Source organism: Mugil cephalus, chromosome 18, assembly GCF_022458985.1.
Source record: "Mugil cephalus isolate CIBA_MC_2020 chromosome 18, CIBA_Mcephalus_1.1, whole genome shotgun sequence".
Classification (NCBI taxonomy): Eukaryota; Metazoa; Chordata; class Actinopteri; order Mugiliformes; family Mugilidae; genus Mugil; species Mugil cephalus.
This window is the reverse complement of record NC_061787.1, coordinates 6667828-6695320: the sequence shown is the minus strand read 5'-3', so window position 1 is coordinate 6695320 and position 27493 is coordinate 6667828. Positions and strand designations below refer to the sequence as shown.

The 27493-nt window shown below is 42.1% G+C and overlaps 1 protein-coding gene across 8 annotated transcripts in view; it reads right to left on the bottom strand.

Annotated features, from left to right (window-relative positions):
- The window catches only part of atp8a2 (ATPase phospholipid transporting 8A2), a 50278-nt gene that overhangs the window by 16572 nt on the left and 6213 nt on the right, over positions 1-27493 (bottom strand). For 3 of the 8 annotated variants that reach the window (XR_007110783.1, XM_047568794.1, XM_047568798.1), the window contains 23 exons: positions 26824-27001; positions 23957-24056; positions 23473-23571; positions 23334-23379; positions 23078-23118; positions 21222-21295; positions 21068-21137; positions 20801-20928; positions 19985-20096; positions 19509-19677; positions 19270-19397; positions 18824-18901; positions 18639-18727; positions 18368-18412; positions 18134-18209; positions 17861-18049; positions 17709-17758; positions 17552-17621; positions 17377-17461; positions 16844-16983; positions 15689-15827; positions 15116-15180; positions 6493-6665 (listed from right to left, as the gene is read on the bottom strand). Coding sequence is in view for 7 of the 8 variants with exons in the window: in XM_047568794.1 (XP_047424750.1) it covers positions 6493-6665; positions 15116-15180; positions 15689-15827; positions 16844-16983; positions 17377-17461; positions 17552-17621; positions 17709-17758; positions 17861-18049; positions 18134-18209; positions 18368-18412; positions 18639-18727; positions 18824-18901; positions 19270-19397; positions 19509-19677; positions 19985-20096; positions 20801-20928; positions 21068-21137; positions 21222-21295; positions 23078-23118; positions 23334-23379; positions 23473-23571; positions 23957-24056; positions 26824-27001 (2344 nt within the window). In the remaining variant the exon portion in view is untranslated. Of the gene's footprint in view, positions 1-6492; positions 6666-15115; positions 15181-15688; positions 15828-16843; positions 16984-17376; positions 17462-17551; positions 17622-17708; positions 17759-17860; positions 18050-18133; positions 18210-18367; positions 18413-18638; positions 18728-18823; positions 18902-19269; positions 19398-19508; positions 19678-19984; positions 20097-20800; positions 20929-21067; positions 21138-21221; positions 21296-23077; positions 23119-23333; positions 23380-23472; positions 23572-23956; positions 24057-26823; positions 27002-27493 lie in introns of those variants that run through there. The other 5 variants (XM_047568799.1, XM_047568796.1, XM_047568800.1 and 2 more) reach the window with 3 other exon arrangements.

The following is a 27493-nucleotide window of genomic DNA, read 5'->3' as shown; positions in this document are numbered from 1 at the left end:
CTGAAGACGCTCCTGAGATATCACGCTCATAGTCTGCAAAGACGACTCGACATAATATTAAAGTGTAGTGAACACCAACAGTCTTTCTATCACATTTACTTCTAGTAAAGTTTTTTTCTGTGACACTTCTTACGCGAGCCTACATTGGTGTTAGCATTTATACTGTCGTAGTTAGCAACTTAATTTTTAGCATTAATAACTGAATTATAATAGTTTTTATAGCACGTAAGGTCATTGCAAGTTAATCATTGCTTGTAATAAATCCTTTTACAATTTAATCTGGCATCGTGTTTGCTGTGATTATATACTGTGATATTTGCTGGATTCATGACAGTCAGTTCTTGAACGCACACTTCAAAACCCTTTTTTGTGACTGTATCTTTGACTCTTGGTCCCTGAAAATGGTGGTGCACCAAGGTTATTATTATAGACATTGATGATTATTTCCCAGAATTATTAATATTTACTGCCGCGAAACCAAATTGCATCCCCTATTGCATTTGAGGTGAGGTTTTGAAGTGAGGTTATCAAAAGTGGAACAACGGCTAATTTTTACTTCACTATTAAATAATCAAAAAGAGACAAGACTGTCTGTGCTTGTTTCACAGGCAGAATGGATGAGGAAGTACAGTAAGCATTTCTGGGGAGGTGCTCGTCAGACTACTGCCGGCGCTACGGTATAGATGCTCAAGTTTAAACATGTCTTTAATAGTATGTGGGGTAAAATTTTAAAGTAGCCATTTAGTTTGTTTTATCTAAACGTGAATATTTTGCAACAATAACTTTGAGAAATCTCAAATTGCACTTATCATTTTGAGTTGGAGTGACATGCAGTAAGTGGTTTTATTTTCTTGCCAAACCACCAAGGCAGTCATACCCCAGTGCCTTTTAAAAAGATACTAGGGTTTTATTTATGTCATTCAACAAGTGGTAAAGGCATCACGCTTCGTTGCCTGTGTTCTTAGGGGCAGGTTGTGTGGGAAAAGTCGAGCTCCACGCACAGTGTTTACACTGTCAGAAGCTGCATTCTGCACTCGGCACTAAAACTGAATTAGTCTTCGCCTCTGTTTTCAAAACAGGCTTTGTGCGAGGAGGCGTTTTCTGCTGCGTGTCATTCGCCTGCACACAGCTTAAGCGAGTCCTGTCCTCACTACCTGAAAACTGTACAATGAAAACAAATATGGCTCCAGAGGAGGAGACATGTGAGAAAGATGATACTACACTAAAGGTGTTTAACAAAGCAAGGTATATTTCCCACAGTACAGGACTTGCAACTGTGGAAGCTCATGTGCAGCATAAAACCTAAACATTAAAAGTTATCAGGCTGAAGAAAGCAGCGGTTTGCTTCATTGCAAAAGATTAGCCTAAATCCAGATATTAAATATTTATATTACATTTCCACTGATTACAGCAATTACCCCGAGCCTCTGTGATGCATTGGGTGACGGTAATTTGAGCATCAACATTGGACTTAAAGTGTGGCCATTACTTGAAACAGTGCCTCGGAAGAGGAGGAGTCACTTTCACAACGACTGTTTGTATCTCGTATCCTGGAGAGCGTGTCCCCGCCATGTTTGTTTCTGCTGTGATAACGATATTAGAAAATTAAATTACGTGCAGCTGCTCGAGTCATCACATGCAAACAGAACACCGGATGGCGCTTTTAGAACGATATGACAAAATGAGATTATGAGCAGATGCATGACTCTCCCTGCACATGCGTACGCGCACATCCGACTGCAGGCCACAGGTCGTAAAGATGGTTTATCTCTTATGATTATGGAAGTGGGAACATGTGCCGGTCAAGCTGAAATCACAGCGCTGGGTGGTCTACTTAGTATTCATAAGTACGGTAGTTATGTGCAAAAATCGCACTCGTACACACCTCGCACAGCACCACAGGGTATTTGCATGGGGAAAACCTCAGAGAGTTTTGGCCTCTCTAGTTTTTGCTGAAAGATGGGCTCAACCTCTGCCTCTTTGTTTTTCCCGTTTCGGCATCTGAAGTGTGCACGTCTGCATTCGCGCCCCCTCAGCCGCAGATTTCTCTCCCGCTCTACCTTTCCTCTAAACACTGCTAACAGTGTCTCCGATTGTGTAAAGTGGAGCTGGAGATGAAAGGCTCCCAGTGCTCTTCACGGTGGAGCTGAGCAGAAAATAAGCAGCCGCTAAGTCCTCCTATAAACAAACGCACAGTGAAGCCAGGAACCCATGCGTACGAGTGCACTCAGCTCCGTCGCCCCCCCCTCGAGACACACAAACATGCGCACATTCCCACACTTTGAAACATACACACATACAGTAGGTGAGGAACAATCTCGCAGACAGCCCGGCACTATAAAGGAAAAGCTACGGCTCATTATAAACAGGCACCTTATTAAGAGCGCAATGGATGTGCATACCCACTCATTATAGGAGTCACCCACTGCTTGCCAGGTTTGAGACCTCCCAAGGGGTCATAAGATACAACCAAGGCAACACGAGATGATTACAGGGAGAGGGAAGAATGCAAAATGAAATGTGCTGCAACATTTTTTCTCTAATCTCTGTTTTCTAATGTGACATCCTGATAAGTTTTTATCACGCACCTAATAATTATTGAAATTAAAGGGTCTGAGCGGCTCAAATGTTCAGTGGAGTTGTTCAGAACACCTAAACGTAAGGTGTGGTTAGACACTTTACATTTACATTTACACGTGAAAAAAAAACGAATTACTGCCTTAATCCGACTTTAACTGGATAAGTTAAGTGTTAAACATGTTGTTAACACGTTTGTCTGACTAGTTCTCCTTATCCGATTAAGACACCAAGATGATGCGATTGGAAATCGATTTTCTCCGGCATATATAGACCCCTTCATGGTTTCTAAACAATGTGATGTTTCTTGAGGGGCGGGGCTTAGTTGGAGGCAAAACATCTGAAACACTATAGCCTGTAAATATTTCAATGGACTGTTTGGCAAGAATGGACGAGGAAAATGCATATTTTAGAGAATATACTAATATACTCACTCTCCAAGACCGTGAGTGTTATTTTAAAAAGTTGGCTCTGACTGATTGGACTACACTCACCGACCCCTACACTCTCACTGACTGGATGGACGATTTGACCAAAGGAGGACACAGAGGGGACGGAGTCCGACATGTCTTTATCAAGTGAAGCCTCTCCTAAAAAGATATTACGAGAAGTAAGTGGAACCACTGTGGAGGGTAATGTAGTAAATGCAGCTTCTGTTTGGACACCCCTGACACACACAACTAACGCTGTGTTAGCTAGCAGTTAGCATTAGCATTAACATGTAACAAGATTCCCCCAAATAATGATTAACTTAACGTAATTTCAGTCACGATTTATTTTAACCCATGGCTGAAACTGATGATGAATTACATATTCCTCTTATCTGATAAGAAGTGTGCGCGTTGTTGATTGTCTCACTCCAATCATTTCTTTTAATCGCGAAAGCCAAAATAAAGTTGTCTGGGACTGGCAGTGGCTGGTATGTGATAAAACTACAAGGTAGTGTTTTAGATTTTTAGGTTTTGGCCCCCAAAAATACAGCAACAAGACATTTTCACAGTTACCAGTAATAGTGTTTGCCTCAAGCTTCCCTCTGCTTTTCCTCCAACTAACATCATGTCGCCACAATGACGTAGGCCATGAAGGGGTCTATGCACTTAATTGGACTTTAACTGGACAATGAGTGTGTGCATGTTCCACAACCACTGTGCTGGCAAAAACAAAAACAAAAACATCCAAGAAAGCTGCTCACAGAGGAAGAAGGTAAAAAGAACCAGTAGAAAAACCACCTGAGGGATAGCACATCTTATCTGCACCAAGTAGCGCACACATTACCTATGAGGTTAAAAAGCTGTGCTATTATCAACCAACTTGCTGAAAAGACACATATCGCCACCTAGTGTGGAGGAGGTTATCCTCCATTGCATGTAAACCGGGACACTGTTTTGTATGAAGAGGTTTAAAATGAACATTTATTACAATTAAACTGGCAAAAATCATGTAAAATATGATCTAAAACTAAACTCTGAAAAGAAATCCAAGTATAAAGAAGTTGAAGAACAGAGAGGGAGAGATGCATGGAGAGAGGGAAGGATATAAAAAGCGAAGGATACAGCAACGTAAGCTGGAGGCTGTTTTCAAGGCCTGTGAGACCTGAGTCCGGATATGGCTTGGATATGCAAGCGAGAGTCAATTACCTCCCTCCTGGCTACGCACACACACACACACACACACACAAGCGTGCACACAAACGCACACACATTAACAAAAGATGAGTGGAAACTGGTTTGTTAAACATCACAGCTGGTGCCGAGTGGAACATGACCAAAAAAGGGAGTAGGCGGTAAACTTTCTATGAAGAGAGAGCACTTTGTATGAATGCAAACGCATAACGACCACGACTATATGTGTGTTCGTGCCCGTTCTAGTGGTACCAGCAGTAAGTGAGTCATTACTTTGACATTTCCATGCAGCGTAGTGTATTACATTACTCCTGCTGTGACACCAGACGGGCTTTTATCGTCCTCATTCATTTGTTGACCGTGGGCAACCAACAACCTTTACAAGTCGCCGTGCACGCTCGCACACACACGACTCACTCTTTCTTCGTCAAATGCGTGACAGGATGAGAATGAATCTGTGCGGTGGATCTGGTTCTTAAGTGCCTGTGTATGTTTCTTCCTTTTCACTGGAGCCTTCAACAAATTTGATCACTTTGATTTTGGACCTTTTTGATAAGTTCGCAATTGTAACGAGGGAGGTCAATGTTAAGTTCATCTATTGAAATATAAACCAAGCATAACATTACGACCACCTGCCTAATATTGTGCAAGTCTCTCTTCTGCCTCAAATCAGTTGTGACTCATCAGAGAATTGACATGATGGGTTTTCTGAGGGTGTCCTGGGGCGTCTGGAAACAGGATGTTGTTAGTGGGGGCCTTTGGGTTGAGAGGAGGGGTCTCGGTGGATCATTCCACAGATACTTGGTTGGGATCCAGTGAATTTGGAGGCCAGGTCAAGACTTGTGCCGATTTTCCTTGTGCCATCAAAGAGTGTCATTGCTATGGGGTGAGGGTGTCTTGTCTAGGTGTCTATGTAACCACATATCCACATGAGTACCAAGTCCAAAAGTTTCCCAGCTGAACATTGTATTGTCAGTGGTCATAATGTTATGCCTGATTGGTGTATGTTGTAATATTACAACACCATATATCTGAGGAAATCTTTGATACACCAATTGTCCTCATTCTTTCATTATTCCTTTGCATTGTTGGTTGATTAGACATTTTATATATATATATATATATATATATATATATATATATATATATATTATTTAGATTTTCCCCCACAAATTTAAATTTCTTTAAATACATATTAACACGAATCAAACATATTTTAGTAAAGGGATAAGGGATAGGTTAATACTGAATGTAAAATAATAATAATAATAATGTACATTTATAAATAGCACTAGACCGAGTTTATTGTAGAACACATATAGTAGGTAGGGGGGTCCCTACTTAATCTCTCCATCAGTTTGGGGTCATTGGCCTGAAAAACGTTGACCCCTCTCCTTGCTCCTTTATCTCGCTAAACTGTTAGCCTCTGTGGCTTCTAGACACCAACTGTTGCCTGGCAGCGTCGTTCTCACGGTTTACAGTCCACATCTGAACCATTTGAACGGGGAGCATTTTTGTGTGCAGCGCTCTCCGTGTTGTAACCACAAGCACTTCCATTTGAAGACAACTTGTGTCTTTGCAGCACGCAACAAGCTCCCTTTTCATTTGTACATAGTTTCCTCACAACAACACAATGAAAACGTCCCTCATACAGCATGCTAGTGGTCTTGTCAGATTAAAATTCCACAGTGTGTCTCGACTTTCCCTGCAAACTATTTGTTTTTTAGGTCATAAGGCAATACTGTAATTTCTTGTCATTCGTGTCCCTTCCATGCACGCAGTTTTTATAGGCTGGAATTTAATCACAGCATGACAAAGTGGTCCTAACAGTGAAAGGTTTTTTGGTTCAACCCTGCAGACCGTCTGGGCCTTTCTGTGTTTTGGATGTTCTCCCTGTGTCTACTGTGATATTTTTTGACAGCTCTGGCTTCTTCCCACATTCCACAGACGTGCATTCCAGCTTTATTAGTGAGTCTAAATTGGCCGAATGCTTGTTTGTATTCTTGTGTTAGCCGTGTACAAGACTGGCGGCGCATCAAAGGTTGCACGTCACTTCACACCCAATGACAGTTGAGATTCGGCCGCCGGCCTCAGCAGCAGATCAGAAGCAGCTCAAACTAACTGAAGTTGAGTTTAAATTACCCAGTTAACTGCGTAACTTTATTTTGATTGATATGCTAGCTTCCGCAAGTAAGACGCAAACTATTCCAGACTATTTCAGGGCTTTGCAGACAACATCTAATAAATCCAAAGTTTGCCTGTGTACAGTATATGATGAATGAGTCCTCCCTACCGGCAGCAGATGACAGCTTTGCAGGACAATGCCAAGTCAAGGAAGGCCTGGCGGAGCTCGAAGGACAGGGCATATTTCAGCGTCTGGCCATCGATGATCAGCGCCAGCTCGTTCTCTTTCCTCAGTGAGTCGCCCAGAGCTGAACAATGAGTCGTCAGCGTGGCACGAGTAGCCTGAAAGAAGACAGAGACGAAGGATCACACATGTGAGTTTTTACTGATATTTTTTATCAGTAAAAAATAATAAATAAACTCGCTTCTCTTTACTGACAGGCACCTATTTCAGACATTTCTTGGGACTTTGAGTTTAACGTAGTTAACATTTTGGCTGTTTTCAGGCCTAAAATCAACATGGACGCCTATAACCAATCACTACATGGCATTTTTACGGAAAAATTCTTCTAAATATCATAACTGAAACCAAAGTTATTCATATTGTACTAACACTGTTGACATACGATAAATCCACGTTTATATTAAATGACTAATAAAGAGGAGGAAGAGCAGACCTCGGAGCAGCTCATGTGATTCTGATTTAACACATTTCCTTGAGAGGGTTCACGTTACGTGTTCGTAATTGGTAATTTGTCAGACACAGATACAATTTATTATTTTCCATATAAAATTTGATGTATGACCAAAAAAGAAATATCTCTCATGATTGTCTCAATTTAACAAAAAGAACACAATTGAAAACAAAGTTTACTCATTATATCGTTGTTTAGCTAATAAGAAGGTGGTCGTTATTAATTACAAACAGTAATCTAGTTGATATTTTAGTGATATCCACTCATTTTTTATTAATAAGTGATTGCTTCCATAATAAATAATTGTGGATTTTGTAAAGACATGATCATAATGAACATAAAAGCATATTTTACTTTAAATAAAAATGCACGCAAGATATATCCCATGGTCTTCAAAAGTCCCTCAATTATATATTGACCCAGTAATCTCAAGTCTATTTTTTTTATTATATTCCTGTACAGTAGAAATCTAACCTGAAGCTCACCACGGGCTGCCACCACTGCCACTTAGCACGCTAAACAATCACACCTCTAAATCTTAAACCAGAACTCCTCCTCTTATGCAACCTGGCAGCTGACCTTTCAAGTGGCCACGGTTTTAGGTTTAACTTTTTGTGTGGATATTGTGGCCTCGCAAAGTGGTGAAAATGCAAATCACACACATCAAAACACACAAACCAATCCGCTGAAAGGTCAAAACCACCGGCCCACTGGCAGCAAATGGAAGACACATGCTCCTGGCTGCAGCCTGCTTTCATCTGGGGAAAACAATTTGCTTCTGTGTACGCTAAACAATTAAAGATGCCAATATAAAGTTCACAGTTGCTCCAGACGCGATGTCCCGAAGAGACGTTCGGCGACGCGACCGAGTCGCAAAGAAACAACACGGCGCGGTGGGAGAAAATAAATAGAGAGCGGATGGCAAACACACGACTGGAGGTGGGAGAGATGAATGAGTTGAAGCGATGCCGCGTGAGTGAAGGCATCACTCACGTGAAGGTTTGTGTAAATGCCAGCTTGCCTGTGGGGCAGTAGTTTGGGGCAGTTTTGATGGAGCTCTTGATAATAAAGGAACAAGGATTAATAGAGAAAATAAACATCCCGCAGAGATGTAATGAATTCCATGTGGAGAGGCAGACACGCTACAAGTCTACCACCCACCCCCTTTTCTAAATGCACACACAAACACACACACACCTGGACCCTTTATTTCCACTGAGTGATATTATGATTTCCACAGCATCTCAGTGTTTCCTGTACTTTTCTAGAGAGAAGTTGAGTAATAAAAAGCTACAACATTTGTCAACAACTTGGCCGTCTACTTCCATCCACCCGTTGTTTTCTGCAGCAGAGCAGCTCCCCGACTTTATCCGACGACACCGTAGTTAGCTGCGCACGTGGAATTCAGCTTATTCACGTAATTTACAAGGAAGGACGTGAAATGATCTATAACAGGAACTCAATTGTGGAACCCACTAAACACGTTGCAAGCATCCACACAAAAGCAAACTCTAGACGCAGAAGTGCACAAACATTTGGCGCCGTTGCGAATCTTTTCCCGTCTCTCTCGGCGGGGTTCCTGGCAGCCGTCTGACCCCGAGAGGATCCAAGCGACCCACGGGGAGGTGACCCCTCTGGCCACCGGTCAGCCCGCGCGCGAGAGGCAACGCGGCGAGCGCACACGCAAACACGCGCTCACATCCACATGTATGTGACACAATCACACGAACAATGGAGCCCCTTTTCCTTCTTGCCAAATAGCGATGCACACATGCGTACCCTCCACAGACTTTGGGTCCCTCCTCTTCCCCAAAAATTCCCTGCTCTTGTTTTCTCAGCCTGAGGCTGTGTGTTTTTCTTTGTGCGCCGGAATTCCTGTTTGTATTCACCTTTTTCCCCAAACAGAGGAAAGGAAAACAAAAACATAATGAACGGATTAAAAGAGATTACAGGTTTGTCAGAGGTCTGAAACTCAGAGGGGCCGCGTGTGCGTGTGCAGTGCGCGCGTTTGTGTGGAGGAGTAAAATATGTGCACGTATGAGTGCGCACGTTTGCAACGGAAATGCACATGTGTTTATACGTGTAATGCATGCTTAAGAGAATGGGATTTTTTTTCTTTAAAAAAAAAAAAAAGCTCTTTCCTGCTCACCACATCACAGAGTGGAGAAGCCACAGTGGTGACGACTTAAGGAATACATTCATATCTCTGTAAATGTCGGGCGTTAAATGCACAGAAATAGGGTCACGTAAATGCAGCGACGTGCTATTACACCACAGTGACTTGTCACAGCAGGTCCAGTCAAAGCTTCGGCGGCAGTGGGATAATAACCAGACTAAGCCTGCACAGAGCTGTGGGAGATAAAAAAAAGAAAAAGGTAACTAAGGTACCGACACTAGTTAGCTCTCAAACCCACTCAGAGCAGCAAGTCCAGACCAAACTGTATCTTCCTGACAAAAAGAGCAGTGTCTCGACATGAAAGAAATATCTCACAAGGGTCTGCTCAGCCCCGTTAACCCTTTCTCAAAGAGAGAAAAAGGAGGAAAAAAATGCACTACTTTGTACTTTCCCTCTTTCTCACGCTAAATTACCAGCTATTTTTGGAGACACAGAGGAAAAACATGTTTAATTCTTTGATTGCACCACTCGGAATGCGACAGATCTCATTAGCAAGCATTTTTAAGTTCCAAGCTAAATATTTATTTTCGCATTTGGCCTTGAACACTCGTACGTACGTGCGCGCACACACACACACACTTCGTAGAGCATGTCCGCGGACCCTTCCACGTGGAATTTTATCGGGGTTATATTTGGATCGCGGAGCGAGCGGGGGCATGGAGGCGGTTTGAGATATCGCAGGTCACCTTCTTCTCTCATTCCGTACTTAACCACAAAATAGACAATGCACAAACAAAACCCGCTCAAATATATATATAACATATATAAATATATGGTAAGTGAACACAGGATGAGGATGGAGGGGGAAGTAAAATCTTGATCCATTCCAGGCCACCCACTCTAACGACAGCGTAATCACTTGTGCCATCATGATAAATGTACATGGGCAGAGTATAAAATATACAGAAAAGCACTAAGCAGGATGAATAGAAAAAGGTACAAAGAAACGGGGAGGCAGGCAAAAGGCAGGGAGTGCGAACCAAACGAGGGGGGGAAGGACGGGATTGGAAAGGCTGAAAGAGCTGCTGAGTGAAAAGAAGGCGGAGGAAGACGTGCTCATTTTTGCCGTGGAGATTCTGTCACCGCCGAGATTTAATAAACCGTTTAATTATCACTCGGTGCATCTGTGCAAACACCCACATCCTCGGCCGCCTGGGCCACACAGCGGCGCACATGTGGAGTTTAACGGCGAGAGAGAGACCTGCTGTTCAAAAAACTATTAGAAAATAAAAAAAAACTAAAAAAAAAAACCGCCAGAACAATGAAGCATGTAAACTGAGGCATTACACAATGTCTCTGTGCATAAAAATGATTAATGAGCAGGGGAAAGACATTGTTTGTTTAAGAGTTGTACTGCGGGCGGTGTGACGAGGAGCGGGGTGGGAAAGTCAGATGAAATGGATATTCCGAACTATCAGGCCGATCGGCATGATCTTACGCCGCTGCTCCTTGACTAAACAATGCGTAAGGTGAAGGAAAAAAAAAAAAAAAAAACTTGTGTCACTACCGACTAAAGATCTGTGTCAGTCTGTGTGTGGCATGTGATCTGAAGGTGACAGATGGCGCTCGTCACAGCTTCAGTGGTCGCAAACCGTTTACCCAGGAGGCATTGCTCACCGGGTTTGTTTTGGTGAGGAGGAGCACCAAAAGGAGATCGCGTTACCACTCACTCATCAGCCTCACATGGCTCAGCCAAATCCCCCCCCCTGCGCACCCCCCACTCTCTCTCTTTCTCTTCACGGCTCCCTTTCATTCCAGATTGTCTATCTCATCCAGGAAGTACAATAAACACTCTTGTATTTGCAGAGATAAACACATATTTTGTTGCTCGGTCGTGCTCTTCCTGACACGCACAAATTTTTTCCTGTCACAGAGGGTGTGTGGTCGTTTCCTGTGCATAGATTCTGCTGACAGATGTGGAGGTAGTTGGACTGGAAGGAGGGAGGAGGAGGAGGAGGAGGAGGAGGAGGAAGGGGGGGATCCGCATCTGTGCCCGAGCGGCAACTGCACAGATTAACCTTCACACTGATAACAGCAGAAATAGTGCCAAAGACGAGGGGCATTTTTCTTTTTTTTAAACGGGAGCAAGGGGTGGAGGGGGGGTCAAACTTTTGATAAGCAGCTTCTGTTTTCACTCATGTTGCAGGTTCCACTTCAAACAGGCCCACATGTACGTGAAGGAGTTGAGCTGGCGTGAGTTATTTTAAGCGCGGCTTTCATCTGCATCGGCCATAACGAGAACGGCGTGAAGCCGTCGTCGATGGACAAGCGCGGCCGACACAGCAAGTGCACGCGCGATTCTTCGACGAGCAGATAACGCGCACGCGGGCGGGGGTTATTTATAAGACGCTGATGGGCGCCATAAACGGGATGTCAACAGGTCTCACGTCTGCTGCGTTGCATCCAAAGCTGATAGTAGATCACACACTCGTCACGTAAAAACTCCACTCATGACCTGTCATTTATGTTTCATGTCAAACAGCTGTCTCTCTCTCTCTCTGCCTTCCAACCTCTGTTTATAAGTTATACGAGTTGTAGAAATGTATAAGTGGAGCCACATCTGTTCATTCCAGAATAAGTAGTATTTTGATATCTGTGAAAGTTCTAGGCTGGGTGGTATACTGGTTCATAACGAATGCCGGGATAGTTTTTGGAAAGGTCCGAAAAATGAAGCGGCCAGGGTGGCCAGATGTCCCCGGTTTATTGGAACAGTCTCCATTTGTGATGACCTGTCCCCCGGCTAAAGCTGTCCCCGACAATGTCCCTAACTGTAGCATTTTATAAATGAAGTTTATCTCATGTAAATGGGACTATACATTTTTTTTTTATAATTTTTTACTACCGCATTCTTATTCTTATTTTATTTTAGACTATTTTATTTTATTTTTATTCTTATGACTATGTCTGGTTCATATATGGTCTTTCTTATCTTGGGAATCTTGGACAAAATAATTGTGTGGATCAATAAAGTGATCTTGAATCTTGGCAAAAAAAATAAAAAATGTTGCGCGCAGACTACAGTTATTACGGTAGCCTGTTGCCGTGCTTTTTTTTTTTGTCGTGCTTTTGACGTTACCTAAATATGTATATGTATGTATTATATTAATTATATATCAAAATAAATAATTGTACCTGTTCATCTCATCTTAACATATAACATTTCATTTTTTTTTCTTTCTCCGAGCTGTAAATGTCCCTGGATTTTACGTTAGCAGGCAGTGCTAACTACTAGCGTGGGATTATTCTACAATATTTACTCATCATCACAGTAAAACATTCTTAGTCAATCTACTGCATTAATTCCCTCTCAACCAGTAGAAAATGTTTTGAACATGTAATTATGCATGAAAAAAATAAATAAAAATCCAGTGATACTATCAGAATTTAAAAAAATCCCCTGATATATTTTCCGTCATAGCGCCCAGCCCTATTCTCCGGCTGAAGGACGGACTCCCCATCCCTGTTATCTGTTTACTTCAAAGTTTTTTTTGAAGTTTTTTTGAAGCTGAGCGACTTCAACCCACAACACTCCTACCACAGTCTCTTTTTGTTGACGCTGCCAGTACCATCTTCAGCTGTGGCAAACATCACTTATGTCGAGATGTTTTTTTTTGCCAGCATCAAAATAATTCCAGCGAAAAGGATTTTCCTTTCCAGCATGTGAGTGCAAAGAATCTTCAGACCTTGTAAAAACAAAAAACGTTCCCATGTGTTATTGAACCTGCACAGGTCCGCACAATTTTCCACAGAAGATGAGTTTACCATTCCAGTTGGCCGCGACTACAGTGAACGCGCAACAATTTCAACTATGCATTTGTCATCCCCTAAGTCAGATTACCTTGATGGACTTGAACAGTGTGCAAACAAACACAGGCTAACGTGCTAAAAAAAAAGTTTCCAAGTGATATTAGGTTTAACTCACACAGTGGTCTCTGTGCGCTGATTGTATAGACAACTCTGCAACGCAAGTACTCTCATTGCCTTGACGTTAAATGTCCAACTCAATTTACTCTGTGTCTTAGTGGCCTTGCACGCTGTCTGGCTTTTCTCCAGCAGTTTCCCAACTCGGTGGGAGGGAGCTTCTAGACACCATTTTGATAAAGTGTGAGAGAGTAAAATTTCACAACCGGTCTCTTAACAAGATTTTGGCACAATACGTGTAAAGTTGTGCACTTAAATTTACGGCCATGACCAACATTAAAATCAATTTCCATACAGAGGGATCACGCTGAATATGCTGTAGACTAATAAAACAACTCTGTAGCTCACGCTGCACCCAGACACCCACCAACTGCGACTTACATTGAGCTATAAAATTATGCGTGTTAACGCTGGGCGCAACTTATACCCGTGAACAATTCATGCAAGCACACACACACATTGCTTACCGTAACAATTTATGACTCATTCGCCAGTTTATTAGGTACACCAGTGAAAATGAATGCAGTCCTGCACTAAATCTCATCTTCATGAAGGTTGTAATGTTCAGTTTATGTCGAAACCGTGTAAGAAAGGAGGTGATTCAACTATATTTTGGAGGATGTGCTTTGCGGTGCCGTTAAACTGGCTTCAACTGAACACAAAAGGTGTTTGGTCTAACCCACTGACTGAAATGGGGTTGTAAAGATAATAGAAACATGTGTCAGTACAATGCAACGTGCACGTGACGTCACAGCCAGCGAAGTCTCCGTGGTTATGGCCACCGAGCGGCAAGTAAATGGATTGTTGGATTGCAAAGAAGAAACAACTGGAACCGAGGCACCGAAACCTGGTGTTGTGGTTCACATTTAGTGTCAGGTAACATTAATTTATGCTGTATTTTCTTGATGAAGTCATACCTTAAGTTACTTCTTAAGTTATGTTCTAGAGGGCTGTCGATGTTGTTGTCTTGGCGTAGTTACCGCCGACAGTTAACTATTTCAGTTCCAACTATAAATAACAATAAAACAATAAATGGAATATTTGTGATGACAATTTGTGATGTCGTCCTTTTAATGTCCAGTCAGATGCTACAGTATTATATGGCAAATGTTACTTCTGAGTAAAACTCTTAGTGTTAGCATCTTTTATTTAGCTACATTTGTCATAATTAAATGATGTAAAACTAACTGAAACTGAGATTAGTCCACATACTAGTTCATATGGATCATTGTGGAGGCCAATTGTCCTTAATTTGATCTGATAATCCACATTTTTCCCCGTTCTCGCTGTATTTACTGATACATTTCAATGTGTTTTTGCCCATCAGGAGGACATGAAAATGAACTTTAAACAAATGTTTAAATAATCAGGAAGATTCATTGCAGGACTGTTATATTCGTCAGCTTTCACTCGTGTCCCTAATGAACTGGCAGGAGGGAGTATAAACAGTAAACAGTAAAAGTGTGAACACTGCGAACACTGTACGCGTGGAGCCTTCTTCACTGTGTCAGAAACACATGACAGAGACAGACACCGAGACGCATGACAAGCATTAACCCATTTAGGTAAACGCATGAAACACACGAATGAGACGGACAGTGTCTCAGATCTCAGTCTAGATAGGAACATAAACAGACTGCAAACATCTGATCCGTACATGCTGCTGATGAAGAGTGTCAAAGCACTTTAAGAGCACAGAGAGCACTTTATGAAAGAGAGGGAAAGAAGCGATCGCTCGCTACTTGTCCCTTTTGATCCCGCTCCCTAGAGGGGATACCAGAGACTTTAATTATCTGCACCTGTGAGTACACAAAGAGCCACACCCACCAATCTAGCCACAGACCACACCCTGGTTCCCACGGTAACCCGCTCAAGACCCCGCCACATCACGTCCTCCCTCCTGTACGCAGACAAAAAAACTCCCCCCCACCAACGCCGTACGACGCCAACTCGGACGCGAAGGAATGATGTCGGCAGGAGGAAGAGGACGGTGTACTCACGTCCAGAGAGTCCTCGTTGACGATGATGAGGGACATGCCGTGTGTCACCAAGCGGCAGGAGTAACCTGAGAAACAGAAAAGGAGGATAGTGGAGGGTGGAGGAGAATGAGGGTGGGAAAGAGATTAGATTTTTTCAAAACCCAAAACACGAGTAAAAAAACTAAATCCTGACTCTGCTTTTCTGCTGTATCGTGTACTTTGAAGCTAATCCAGCTGTGATGTATATAGAGGTTGGCTATTCAACATATCATTTCACATATAAGATAAGATAAGAAAAATGATGAAACCTATACTGTAGAGTCTTTGGGGATATTCTAGATTTTAAATTAAGAGCGACACGTGCTCAGATTTTTGTTTTTCTCTTAGCTTCCTCCACGACTGCCAAAAAAAACGAACATACTCCTGTCATTACTGTGACCCTAATTGAGACATATCATTTAGAGAAAGGAGGAATGTCAGGCATTTCACAACACACATAATGCCCGCTATTCTTCCAGCCATGATGTAATTACCTCCATAATGAATACACTGCTGCACATCAGGGCGCAGCAACACATTCACTTCCCCTCTCACCTATGTTGATGGCGGTCTCCTGCTTGTCTCCAGTGAGGACCCAGATCTTAATGTCAGCCCTCATCAGAGTGGCGATGGTTTCTGGTACGCCGGCCTGGAGACGGTCCTCTATGGCTGTGGCACCCAGCAACATTAAATTCTGTTTGGGTGGATTAGGAAAAAGCATGACAGAGAGAGGGAACAAAAATAATTTTAGATTTCATACCCGAGAAGAGGGCATAAACCAAACATGGAATCAAACAGCTAATAAGGTTAAAATAAATCCTATTTTCAAATTCAGACATCACCGGCCTGTTTGTGGAGGTTGTTTCTCTCAAAGAGGCTCATCCACATCTAATTTGAGGACGAGGAGCGATGCCAGCGGGTTCATTTCAGCTGGTAATGCAGCTCATTTGTAACCCTCTGTACCAACTCCGCTCCTTCGTGCCAACGAGTAAGCCATTACCCCTTGCATTAATTTGTTCAGCATTTAAATGCATGTGTACCCTCATTAGACACACTTGGACGCGCACACAAACAGACACACAAGTTAACACTACAGTGTTGTTGACTCCTGTTTTTATGGGGCTTTTGGCAGCCTGGTGCAGGTAATTACCCTTGTGGTCTCCGAGTCAGGGACCCCCTCCTCCTCCTCCTACTTCCTCTTTTTTCTTTCCTCTTCACTTACTTTTCTCACCTCAACTCTCTCCCCAAAAGCCTCGGTTTCCACACTTATCAGTTCAGCTCCACTGAAAATCTGCGTATTCGTTCGTTTACATCTTACCCAAGACAGTGACACTTTTATGTCCCACTTGACTTCCACAAAACTTTGAGCGAGACCATCACAATTATGATAAAAATACAAAACTAAAGACTCAAAAAGTAAAGCTGCCTGTATATGGTAATCAGTGTGTACAATGCAGTGGGAACATATAGCTGGTCCCAAGTGTGGGAATCAATGCAGCCGCTCTGCCACCTGGTGGCAGCTATAAATAGTGCGTTTCTGTAGGTTTGCATCAGGTCTCTATTGGATTTATTTACTTTGGAAACAAGTAAAGAGATGCGTGTAAGATCTATAACAAACCATGTCCCCACAAAAAAGTAATAAAACTGCTTGGATAAATAAAAAGAGATCACAAAAGCCTCTAATAGTCCCCACTACGGATGAATAAATACCTTTTCCAGTAGTTCGTAACACTCCTCTAGTTTCTGAGCGCGGTCTTTGAGTACGGTGCTGATACGAATGTATTCCTTCAGCCACTCCTGATAGGCACCTTCCTCCAGGTCCACGTATGCAAAACACAGCGTCCTCAGACCTGAGCGGATGGAAGGAGGATAAGATGATGAAAACACTGTGGTTAAAGAGGAGAAACCGTAGTGGTGAACGGTGTTTTGCAGTGGAAAGCTGAGAAGCAGGAAGTAGAGAGAAAACCAGAAAAGGTGGCTCTGATGTCATTTAAATGTCATTTGGTGGCAACTGATTGTAAATGTTTTATCACTGGACATATTAGTCAATATTAGTATTAGTATTTTAGGCCGTTCAGTACGACACTAAGTGAAGTAAATATCCCAGAAGTCAAATCCAGTGCTACGAAGTAGTAACTGAAATCTATACTTTCATGTGTCTTTAAAAGCTTTCAAACCAGAGGTAGAAGAAAGCCGACACAGAGAGGAATGACTGTCCAGTTATTTTTTATAATTCCCATTACCTTCAGTAGCAAACTGCTCCAGATGAGCCACAGTGATTTCTTTATACTGAGACGCTTCAGTCAGGCGCTCGAAAATGACATTATCCTGCAAAAAAGCAATGGAATTTGGCATTAGATGAATAATATATGACAACATTCAGAGCACTGATTGATGCTGATGACGAGATGAACATACTGCTCCTTTGCAGTAGAGCCGTAGCTTCCCGTCGGGCGTCCTCACCACCACAGACATGCGTTTACGGTTACTGTTAAAAAAAGAAAAAAAAAAAAAGAAGTGTGTTGTTTAGCTTCGACAGTCTCACGTCTGAGAGGAATATTAATAGAAATACTACCTGGAAAACTCCAGCACGTTCAGTAGTTCGTAGCTCATCTCTTTTCCTCTCTGAAATACACAGAGAAAAGTGTCAGCACCTGCCCAGACAGCAGCTGAGACTCCAGAAAAATGTGCATATGTGTATATATATATATATATATATACACTTACAGCTTCAATGATGACTGAATGCGGTGTCCTCGCAGTGAAGACGAATCCAAGTCCTTTGGCCCCTTTGACCAGAGCTCCCTCGTCTGGTGAGGACGCCTGGTAGATGATCTGGTCTTCCTCCCTTTCTGGCACCACCGTATGGCAGACTGCCATCATTGTCAAGAACTCACAGATCTGAGGTGATGTAGGCTAAAAAAAAAACATAACAGATTGGATATGGTTCTTCTAGTCCTTTTTTTTTTGGAATAAGAGAAAATCTTCTAAAACACCTACATGGTTCTTCTCGATGTTCTGAATAAGAGCCGGGTCGTCAAACTCTGTTGAGTTGTTGCTGCTGGACGGCAGATTGCTGCGAGACAACGAAATACTGAGTTTAGTTTATGTGTGGGGAGGAAAAAAATTATTTTGCCGTTTGTATATGACAACAGGCTAAATTAATTTGAGAAAACATGGAAATCTGAAAATGAAGAAAAAAAATATTAGAAAGGGAAAAGGGATACGACTAACCTAAAGTCCTCCATTGAACGATCACAGTCAAGGTCAGGGAAGTGGCTGCAGTTATGAATGAGGTTGAATTGCAGAAGAATTAGTGAATTCGATCAAGGATGCAAGAGATAACGGAATAACTCCTTAATTTATGATGTTAGTCTGAAATGTAAATTAGTTTAACAGCCAGAGATCGAAAACTGCACAAGTGCGTAATATGGTTTAAAGCAGGAAGCTCTGTTGATAAGTAGGGCGAAGAGGAAATAATTAATTTACGGACGAGATAACTCACCCATATGTGATGCCTGCAATCGTACACTTCTTGAAGTGCATCACGTTACAGGTCAGAGTTCCTGTTTTGTCGGAAAAGAGATACTTCACCTGGAAAAGGCAGAGATGTCCAGAGTTGTATATACGAGTACTCCTGCTATTTCCATGTTATAGTCACCGATTACAGGAATAGTGAGAGAATCTGACCTGGCCCAGTTCCTCATTAAGATTTGATGTTCGAGCCATGGCCGGTGTGTCTGTCTCCGCGTAGTACATCTCCACATCCTGAGGTAAAAAAAAAAAAAACGAAATATTTAACTAGTCAAAGATCTTCAACAGGGGGTCTGCGACCTCTAGGGGTCTGCAGAGGTACTGCAAGGAGGTCGCAAAATCTTTGGTTGATTAGACATTTTTTTTATATATTTTTTTCCACAAATTTAGTTGTAGTTGTAACGATAGGGGGCGGGGCCTACTGTATACAGGAGGAATAATAATATTTGAACCTGTGTTTTATTTGAAAAGCTTACTATTGAATGCAAAATGTTAAGTTGACATATATTATGACATATAGTAGGTAGAGGGTCCCTAATTAATTTCTCTGTCATAGATGATGCATATATAAACAAGTATTAAAAGATAGAGATGAGTCTTACCCAGTTGATGAAGAGCGCCTGCGTGAACTTAACCACCTCCAGAGTGACCAGCAGGCTGATGGGGATCAGGTTATTGTACAGGATGATGAACGTCAGCAGGTTGTACGCAAAGTTTGTAGAGATGTCCCCTGGTGTCGGACACAGAACTCTTTTATTTTCTCGCCCTCAGTCACGCATTTAGCGTTTTATTTTGTGTTAACATACGGAGACTTGGGTTTGGTGTTGGTGTGTGTTCTCACCAGCCCGGGACAGGTACCAGCAGGCGTCTTCAGTGTGTTCTTTGTTCCAGATGGCAGCGCCCACGGAGCTGACCAGTGCCATGACTAGCAGGATGCCAAACAGGACCAGGATCTGCATGTTGGTCACCCGCTCCACATTAGAGCGCTTCAGCGGCGCCTTGGTGGAGTTCTAGGAATAGAAGACATTCATCTGAATTAACTATTAAAGAAATCTCATGACATGCAGGAGAATGTGAAAACAATCCAATCACAGGAACTCAAGCTTTTCAGCACTGAAAGGGCTCCAAGTTACGAATGTGCCTGTTAATTAAAAGCTCCAAACTTGTCCAATAAGGGTCATGAAGAGAAAAAAAGATTCGAATTATTAAATTGAATTCAACTCCAAATGTTTTTTTTTTTCCTTTTACATATTTGAAGGCAGGGTTTGTCATGCTATCTATGCAGTTTACAGACTTCAGACACAGCGCTGGACTTACCTGCATCAGTTTGGAGTCATGACCAGTGTAAACAACAATTCCCACAACCCACTGTGTGTTTCTGAGCTGGGCGCCTCGCAGCAACACCTGGTCTGGACCCAGGGGAGCTGGACTGAGGGGAAAAAGAGCGAATGAGCACAAAACATAGTAAATAAATGTAGGTGTTGAAAAGTTTATACTATGAACATTTTGTTCTCATTCTCAAGCTTAGCATTTTTGCCATGTTTTCTATTTTATAAATCATTTTAAAGTTTAATTAATGAAGAAAGTATTGGCATTTGACTCTTTTGTGGTGGATGTGGTAACTCTTAACGTCTTAGTGTTTCAGTCTTTTTGCAAGTGATAAGCAAGTTTCTATCACAAAAATCAGAATCTCTCTATTGTTCTTGAGTAACCAAAGTTGGCACACAGTTAAAAAACATAAGGAGCTGTTGGGTTTGCCTGAACAACAACAAAAAGACAATAGACCCAAGAGACCACAGATACATGTATTTAACTAGATGTACTATAATTAAGCAATTATCTCAAGGATAAAAATAAATAAATGAAGTTAAATTTATTAAAAGCCAGACTAAAAAGATAAAATATTCAATAAATAAAATTAATAAAAATATAACCATACTAAAAAGATAAAATAAGTAAAATTCAGTTAAAACAAATATAGAAAAAAATATAAAATGATAAAATTAATAAAATTCAATAAATAACCAAACTAAAAGGTGAATAAAATTCTGTTGAAAGCAAGACTAAAAAGGTGTCTGCATTGTCTATTTTTCTCAATATGCATATAAAAAGATGAAAAAAACTGTTTCTCACTTTTGGTTTTCCAGCCTCAGTGTGCCAGTGAAATCATAGAGATGTCTGTTCGGGCCTTCACACTCCAAACAACCGGACAGTGCCATCAAATCCTCCAGAGTCTGAAAACTGGCCGTGAGTGGGAGACCCTGGGATGACACAACCATGACGAAAACGAGGTCAAGGAAGGAATACTGAAGCAAAGCTTAAACTAGGACAATTATAAGAAAAGACTAGAGCTATAAATAGAATCAAAACTTCAAGGAACACTGGAGATGGATATCGTACCTGTCGGATCTTCAGGTTGGTTTCTCCGTCCAGGTTAGAGGTCTCGGTGTAACACATGGCCTGTGGCTCGCTGTGGAGACGAAGGAAGAGTCAAAGAGTGAAATCCAATCACTTAATACATGAATTGACAGAAAACCAAACCTGAAAATCTGACCTGGAGGACACAATAACCATGTCCGCTGGAAGGTGCTGCCCATTGGTCACCTTGACTATGTCTCCTACTGCCACCTAGTGACCAGGACGCAGCAGTGTCAACATGAGGGAGACAAACATGACAAAGTGAAACAACAAGAGGGGCTAAAGAAAAGGAGGAAGGTGAGGCAAACAGAAAGAAAGGCCTGTAGTAATGCGAGCACAACATTGCTTGGAACTGTTCAGGTTAGGCTGCAACACAGACAGACCGGATTTAAATTTGGATAAGAAGAAGAAGAGAAAAAGAAACTAAGTTCCTTATGAGACGTTCACCTGTAGACAGCTACAAAACAAAAGCTTTCCGAAATGTAACAACGAAACAAGCGGACATTTCCTGGATGAGGCAATTGCAAAGAAAGAAATGCATGACAAGTTGACTTGAATAGAAAACTGGTTTTGGATAAACAAGCGGCTTTGATACTAAGTTAGAACACAACCATAAATCATTCATGGTGAAAACAACATAACAGGTACCCCAGGTTGTTAGTTACCCTCAGATCAGCAATTTGAACTTTGTTTTTTAGAGTAGAAGTGATGATAATCTTAAACACAGCTCACCCTACATCAATCGTCTTTAAAGCACAATGTTGTCACAGTCGCCCAAAGTCATTCTCTACTAATCCTATATCACGTAACTGAAAATCATCTTCAAGGCACGAGCGACAATCACTGTGTGTTTATGACATGAACAGGTCAAAATATGAAACTTTAAAAACTTATGATGGAGTAGAGAAGAAATCTTTTCCTCGGCCCAGGCACTAATAAGTTTAGCGGCTACAGCAAAATCCCAGTTACTGAGCAACAGTGGGGCTTAATCTCTGGTTTCCGCTCACATAACAAGGATTTAAACTGGATTTGATTTGACATGATGGAGTAAGACTGTACCCAGCATGTATACAGTTAATGAGTTCACTCAAATGCCCCCGGCTTTCATTTGGCTCAGGGCACTTCACACTTTTTCAGATGAAGTGCAGGACAAAGGCAACAAATTTCAAGAATTTAAAAAAAACTATTATAGTAATTACTATAAACACTAAAAATATTAGTCTGGTTATTTATTGAATTTTATTAATTTTATCGATTTATATTTTTTAGTCTGACTTTTAACTGAATTTTATTTTTTTCCCTTTTAGTCTGGTTATTAATTGATTTTTAATTATTTATTGTGTTTTTTAACTAATTTTAACTTATTTTATTATTTTTACTTTTTTAGTATGGCTTTTATTTTTATCCTTTAGATAATTACTAAATTCTAGTTATAGCCAGTTATTCTAGTTTATCTCTCTAGTGTTTCCTCAACTTCGTTCGTAATTCCTCCTAAATTTTCATCTCCATGTGTGCGTGCGTGTGTTACATACACGTGTGGTCTCTTGGGTCTATTGTTTTTGTTGTTGTTTTTTTTTTTTTATGTATAGCACTTTGGGCTGCATCTTTTGTATGAAAAGTGCTTTATAAATAAAGTTTGATTGATTGATCCATAGACAAAAATAATAGAGGTTCTCAGAAATTAATTCATGTTTTAATAAAATATTAAGAACTCATCATTTTGCTCATATATTAAACTTAATCCTGTCTGTCTTTGCAGCACTTCTCTCCTAACTGCATCACGGTTTTTATTTATATTATTACTTTATTTAATATCATTTCCACAAACTTCCTATTAGAAGAAATGTACCTTTGAGTAAGTCACAAGTCATTTATGCCTATAAAATATGACAAACTGAGAGGGTTGTAAAGCCGAGAGAGTAGAAGAGCGACAGGTAAAGAACAGAAATGGTGAGAGAGCACCAGAGTTCAAACATGTGATGACAGTGATACCTGTTTCCAGATAACCGTCTGCCAAGCTCCATTCCGCAGCACTGAGAGACAAGCACAACACAGCCGTCAGTCAGCCTACAGAGCGGCTCTCATACAGTATTCATGCCGGCTAAACTTTTGTCTGCGGCGACGTGGCCCGCACTATAACGACCGACAGACCACGGCCATTCATCAAGTCATGAAAGGAAAACAAAACCCCCGCAAACAGACGCAAGCACACGCACGGAAAACCGTACGGACGGGCGATGCACGGTACCTGTTGTCTTCTTCTTGTTGACCGTGTTGTCAGCTTTGTGCCTCTTCTGCAAAGAGAGATACGAAGTTTGCGTCAGCATGATACTTGCATGGTGATGCTTTCTTCGTGTTTTGACTTGAGGTCTGACCGCGATACTCACGTAGTCCTCTATGATCTCTTTGATCCCGGCCACAGTGAGGATGAATATGAGAGGGACCAGCGTGGTGTAGCGGCCGGTCGGTGACACATCGGGGATTTGCTAATGAGAGTGAAGACAGGCAGCGTTCAGAGACCATCACTGTTCTCAGTGTCCTTTTATTTTAAATTGCACAAAGAAGTGGAAAACAATGTGTGTGTGGTAAATCCTTGGAAGGCAGCCAACAATGATCACGGGAATACAACTACAATATTCGTGCTTAATAATTCATTCACCTCTTCCTGAAATTAAATAACAAAATCAAACTTTTGCGACCCGTGCAACAACCATTAAAAATCCACAGGGCCGGTGTGAACGCTGGAACATGCGATAACAGACTTTGCAGGATGTCTGTCTGTAAATAGGGCGTATCAACCCGGTCTGTGCAGAGCAGAATCAAACTGAAACCAAACAAACAGCAGCTGTTCTTGTTGTGCGCTAGGTTTACCTGCATGAGTGCGATGAACAGAAAGAAGGCATTGGCAGCCCTCCTGATCTGCTCATACAGGAACCGGGGCAGAAAGGTGAGAATCCCATACTTGGTGGTACTGCAGACAAGCAAAGAGAGACGAGACATGAACCTTTATGTTACACAGTCAGGTGAAGGAAGAGCAAGGTAATGCAAAAGTAGTTAACCTGGCGCACTTGAGCAGCACCTTATGTCACATTAAAAGCTGAATAACAAATACGTTTCAATGCTGCAGTGCTGGGAAATCTATTAGAAACACTAAATTGTGTTCAGAGAGGGCAAGCAGAGCCATTACGGGCTGCACACACATCACACCTATAAATAGACCAAGTATTTCAGTCCAGCCTCTTAATTTTAGACTCAGAATTCCAGAAAATAGGGGCAAGAAAGGTTGGCATACCTCGACCTGCCCGTCAGTCAGCTGTATTGATCAGACACCTGTATTGATTAGACTACAGTAAGAGCTTTTAGAGAAGCTAAAAATAAATAGTCAACCTTAAAGTCAAGGTCTGCCTTGTTTTTTTTTTTTTTTGTTTTTTTTACCTCTGAGTGGTCTGAGTGAAGAGTAAGAGCCTCTGCAATGGTTTTAGTTTAATGGACAGTGTGTGCATGGGTGTGTGTGTGTGTGAGAGTGCACAGAGTACATGCAATGTTGAAAAAACAAACAAACAAAAAAAAAAAACCCTCCCTCCACGGTTCAGCATCGCCTAGGAGACGAACCCGTAACCCCGTTTTCCATCTGCCTTACTTACACGGAAACAAAATACAAACAGAGGGCCGCTACACAAAAAAACTGAGGAGAAACAAGTGTTAGTCTGTAACACAGACACGCAGTATCCTGACCCTGATGCTCTGGATACCTCAGCGTTAGTGATACTACACCTATGGTCCAGCAGATAAAGTTGCGTTAATCTAATCAAAGACAAGTGACACTGGACGCCACCGGCAGCATCACACACATTTCAACTGGATCAAACAAACAAACAAAAAAAAATACAGTCTAACGCATCTGGCTGTGTTATTTCTCATACTATAGATGTGGTGCTAACAGCTGCTAGCAGCAGGGGAGACGCACTCCTGCCGCCGCGTGCTTGTCTAAAAAACACAAATGGGTTCCTCATACATTAAAAGTGAGCGCACTTGAGTACAAAACTAATGGTCCATCTCGGTGAAATGAAATATAAAAGGCAGCTTTGTTTTTGTTTTTATCTATATGATGATGGAGAGGTTAGTGTGGATTTAATGTGCACGTTCAACCAAAACAACTGAATACATTAGAACATGTAAGTGGAGGGTGTGGGGAATGGAAAGGAGATGGGTACAAGGCTTTAATCTAAAAAGAAAAAAATCAATAAGGCTATTGAACCTTTAGAGCACCAGGTAAAGAGTTACGGTAACAGAGGGATGTCAAAGGGCACGCCTCCAGCGGCAGAGTGCCCACGCCTCTCCAATCAGCGTGCAGCGTCACACGTGACCCAATCGGACGAGCAGCAGAGCACCCACCTTAATCTTATTTGTGCGCTGAAACAGGCTCTTTTGAAAGAGAAATCAAATCTCCTGACAGTAATGGCAAAACCACTGAATGTCAAACGACGGCCCAGTTCTCCATGTGGCGCCGAGCACCGTTAGCGCACACAGATGGGAATAATAACAGGTAAAGACGGGAGACACGTTATATTGGCCTCTGTCTGAATGAAACTCTGCTGCTCTGCATGCTGTTTGCATGACTTGGGATTTATCACCACCATAAAATATGCCAGTGACAGCTGGAATACTGATAAAAAGAGATTCTTCCCTGCACATGACAGATAATTACATACTCTCAGGAAATCCACTCTAATGTTGACTGCTGAACCACGGGGGCAGCTCTGGGAAGGTTCTCAGTCATCCAGGTTGTACATATAGCGTTTGAAAAAAGGCAACTGGATTTGGGGCACAGGGGCGACTAGATACCGCCACAATATGTTATATAATAAAGTGCTGTTCCAGATCTGTAGTCCACTTTCAGTTCCAGAGGGTAAAGTCTAAAACAATCTCACCTGCAGCCTTCAAGGCCCGTAAAGCTTTATTCTCAGCCTTGGGACTATCACGCATTCCTGCTTATTTACTAAACTTAAAGAACACAAATTTCACCAGACATCCACAGCAAATTCAAACGGAAGCGTAACGCAGACACGTTAAGTGCAGTTACTTTCACCTGAAGTGTTCATGAGGAGGTATTGATTAAGCAGCACGTTAAGTTGTTAAGCCAAGCCCTTTTCAAAAGCTGCAAACGATCAGGTAATTGGTGAGTTATTAAACCGCCCTCATCGATAGATTTTCTTGGTCAAATTTGGGGGCCGTTTTAGAAATAAAGCAACAGTTCTCCCTTTAAGTGCCCTATATATAGTATAGAAACAAAAACAGGTCAAGGGAAAGAAAGAAAGCCAAAAAAGAAATTCTCAAAAGTCCAAAGTCAAACAGAGTGAATCACAGGTAAAAGAAAACAAACAGTCTGCGAGAGAACGGCCTTCAACCCGATAATGTGTGTTTTAAGCCACTGAGTCAACATCCACATTAGTGGAGTGTCCTTTAGCAAGACATCTACAAACTCATCTTTGACTAATGAATGGAAGTTTGTTTTAAAGAAGCCAAGATGCTTCATGAAGAACTCAAAATGATCAAAAAAGTAGCAGGCAGCCTATGTATGTTGTTGAGATGTGTTTCCTTTCGAATTCAAGAAAATGTACACTTAAATTAGTTTTGACCAATAATAAACCCCCTCAGCTCGCCAGGGAAGCTCCATAAAGAATAAAATCAACCCAAAAATCGGCGCACGCGGCACGCAGAAGTCATGAGGCACCTACCTGACATGGTTGTCGCAGAACTTGGTATTCTCTGGCCGGTTGAGCAGCACCGTCCGCGCAGTGGCGTCTACGGGATCCGCCTGGGAAGTGGTCCCGGACATCTCATCGTCTGCCTTGCGGTAACCGGCGGACGAGCAAGCGGGTCCTGCACCGTTGGATTGATGGGAGAGAGGCGAGGCTGAGTGAGTGCGAGTCAGAGACGGGGATAAAAAGAAGTAGGAAGGAGGCAGGGGGGAGAAAGAGACAGAGACATGGGCGGGAGACGTGGTTTACGGCTCAAAAGCGAAAGCGACCAATTAGTACTAGAGGCAACTGTATGCTGATGTCTGCTTGAAGCCGGCGGGGGGTCGATTCAATGACGTTTCCCGTTATAAACACCCACCCTTGTCTTTCAGGTACCGCCAATGCGCACACACACACGCGCGCGTTTCGCGTCGCCCACGGGACCCCCCGCGTATAATGAATGTGCTGAGGGATGCACAATGGCGAACAAACACACCGGGTTTGCTCTGTTTTATCCACGCGTCAACTTGCTCATATGCAACGCGCAGAAGGGACCTGCGCGCGCGTTCAAATGAAAAACGGACAGACAGAATTTATCCTGAAAAGTGACAGAGGAGGATGCGCCGCGCTTCTCCCGCAGACTCCCTCTGCGCCCGCCTGGCTTTGT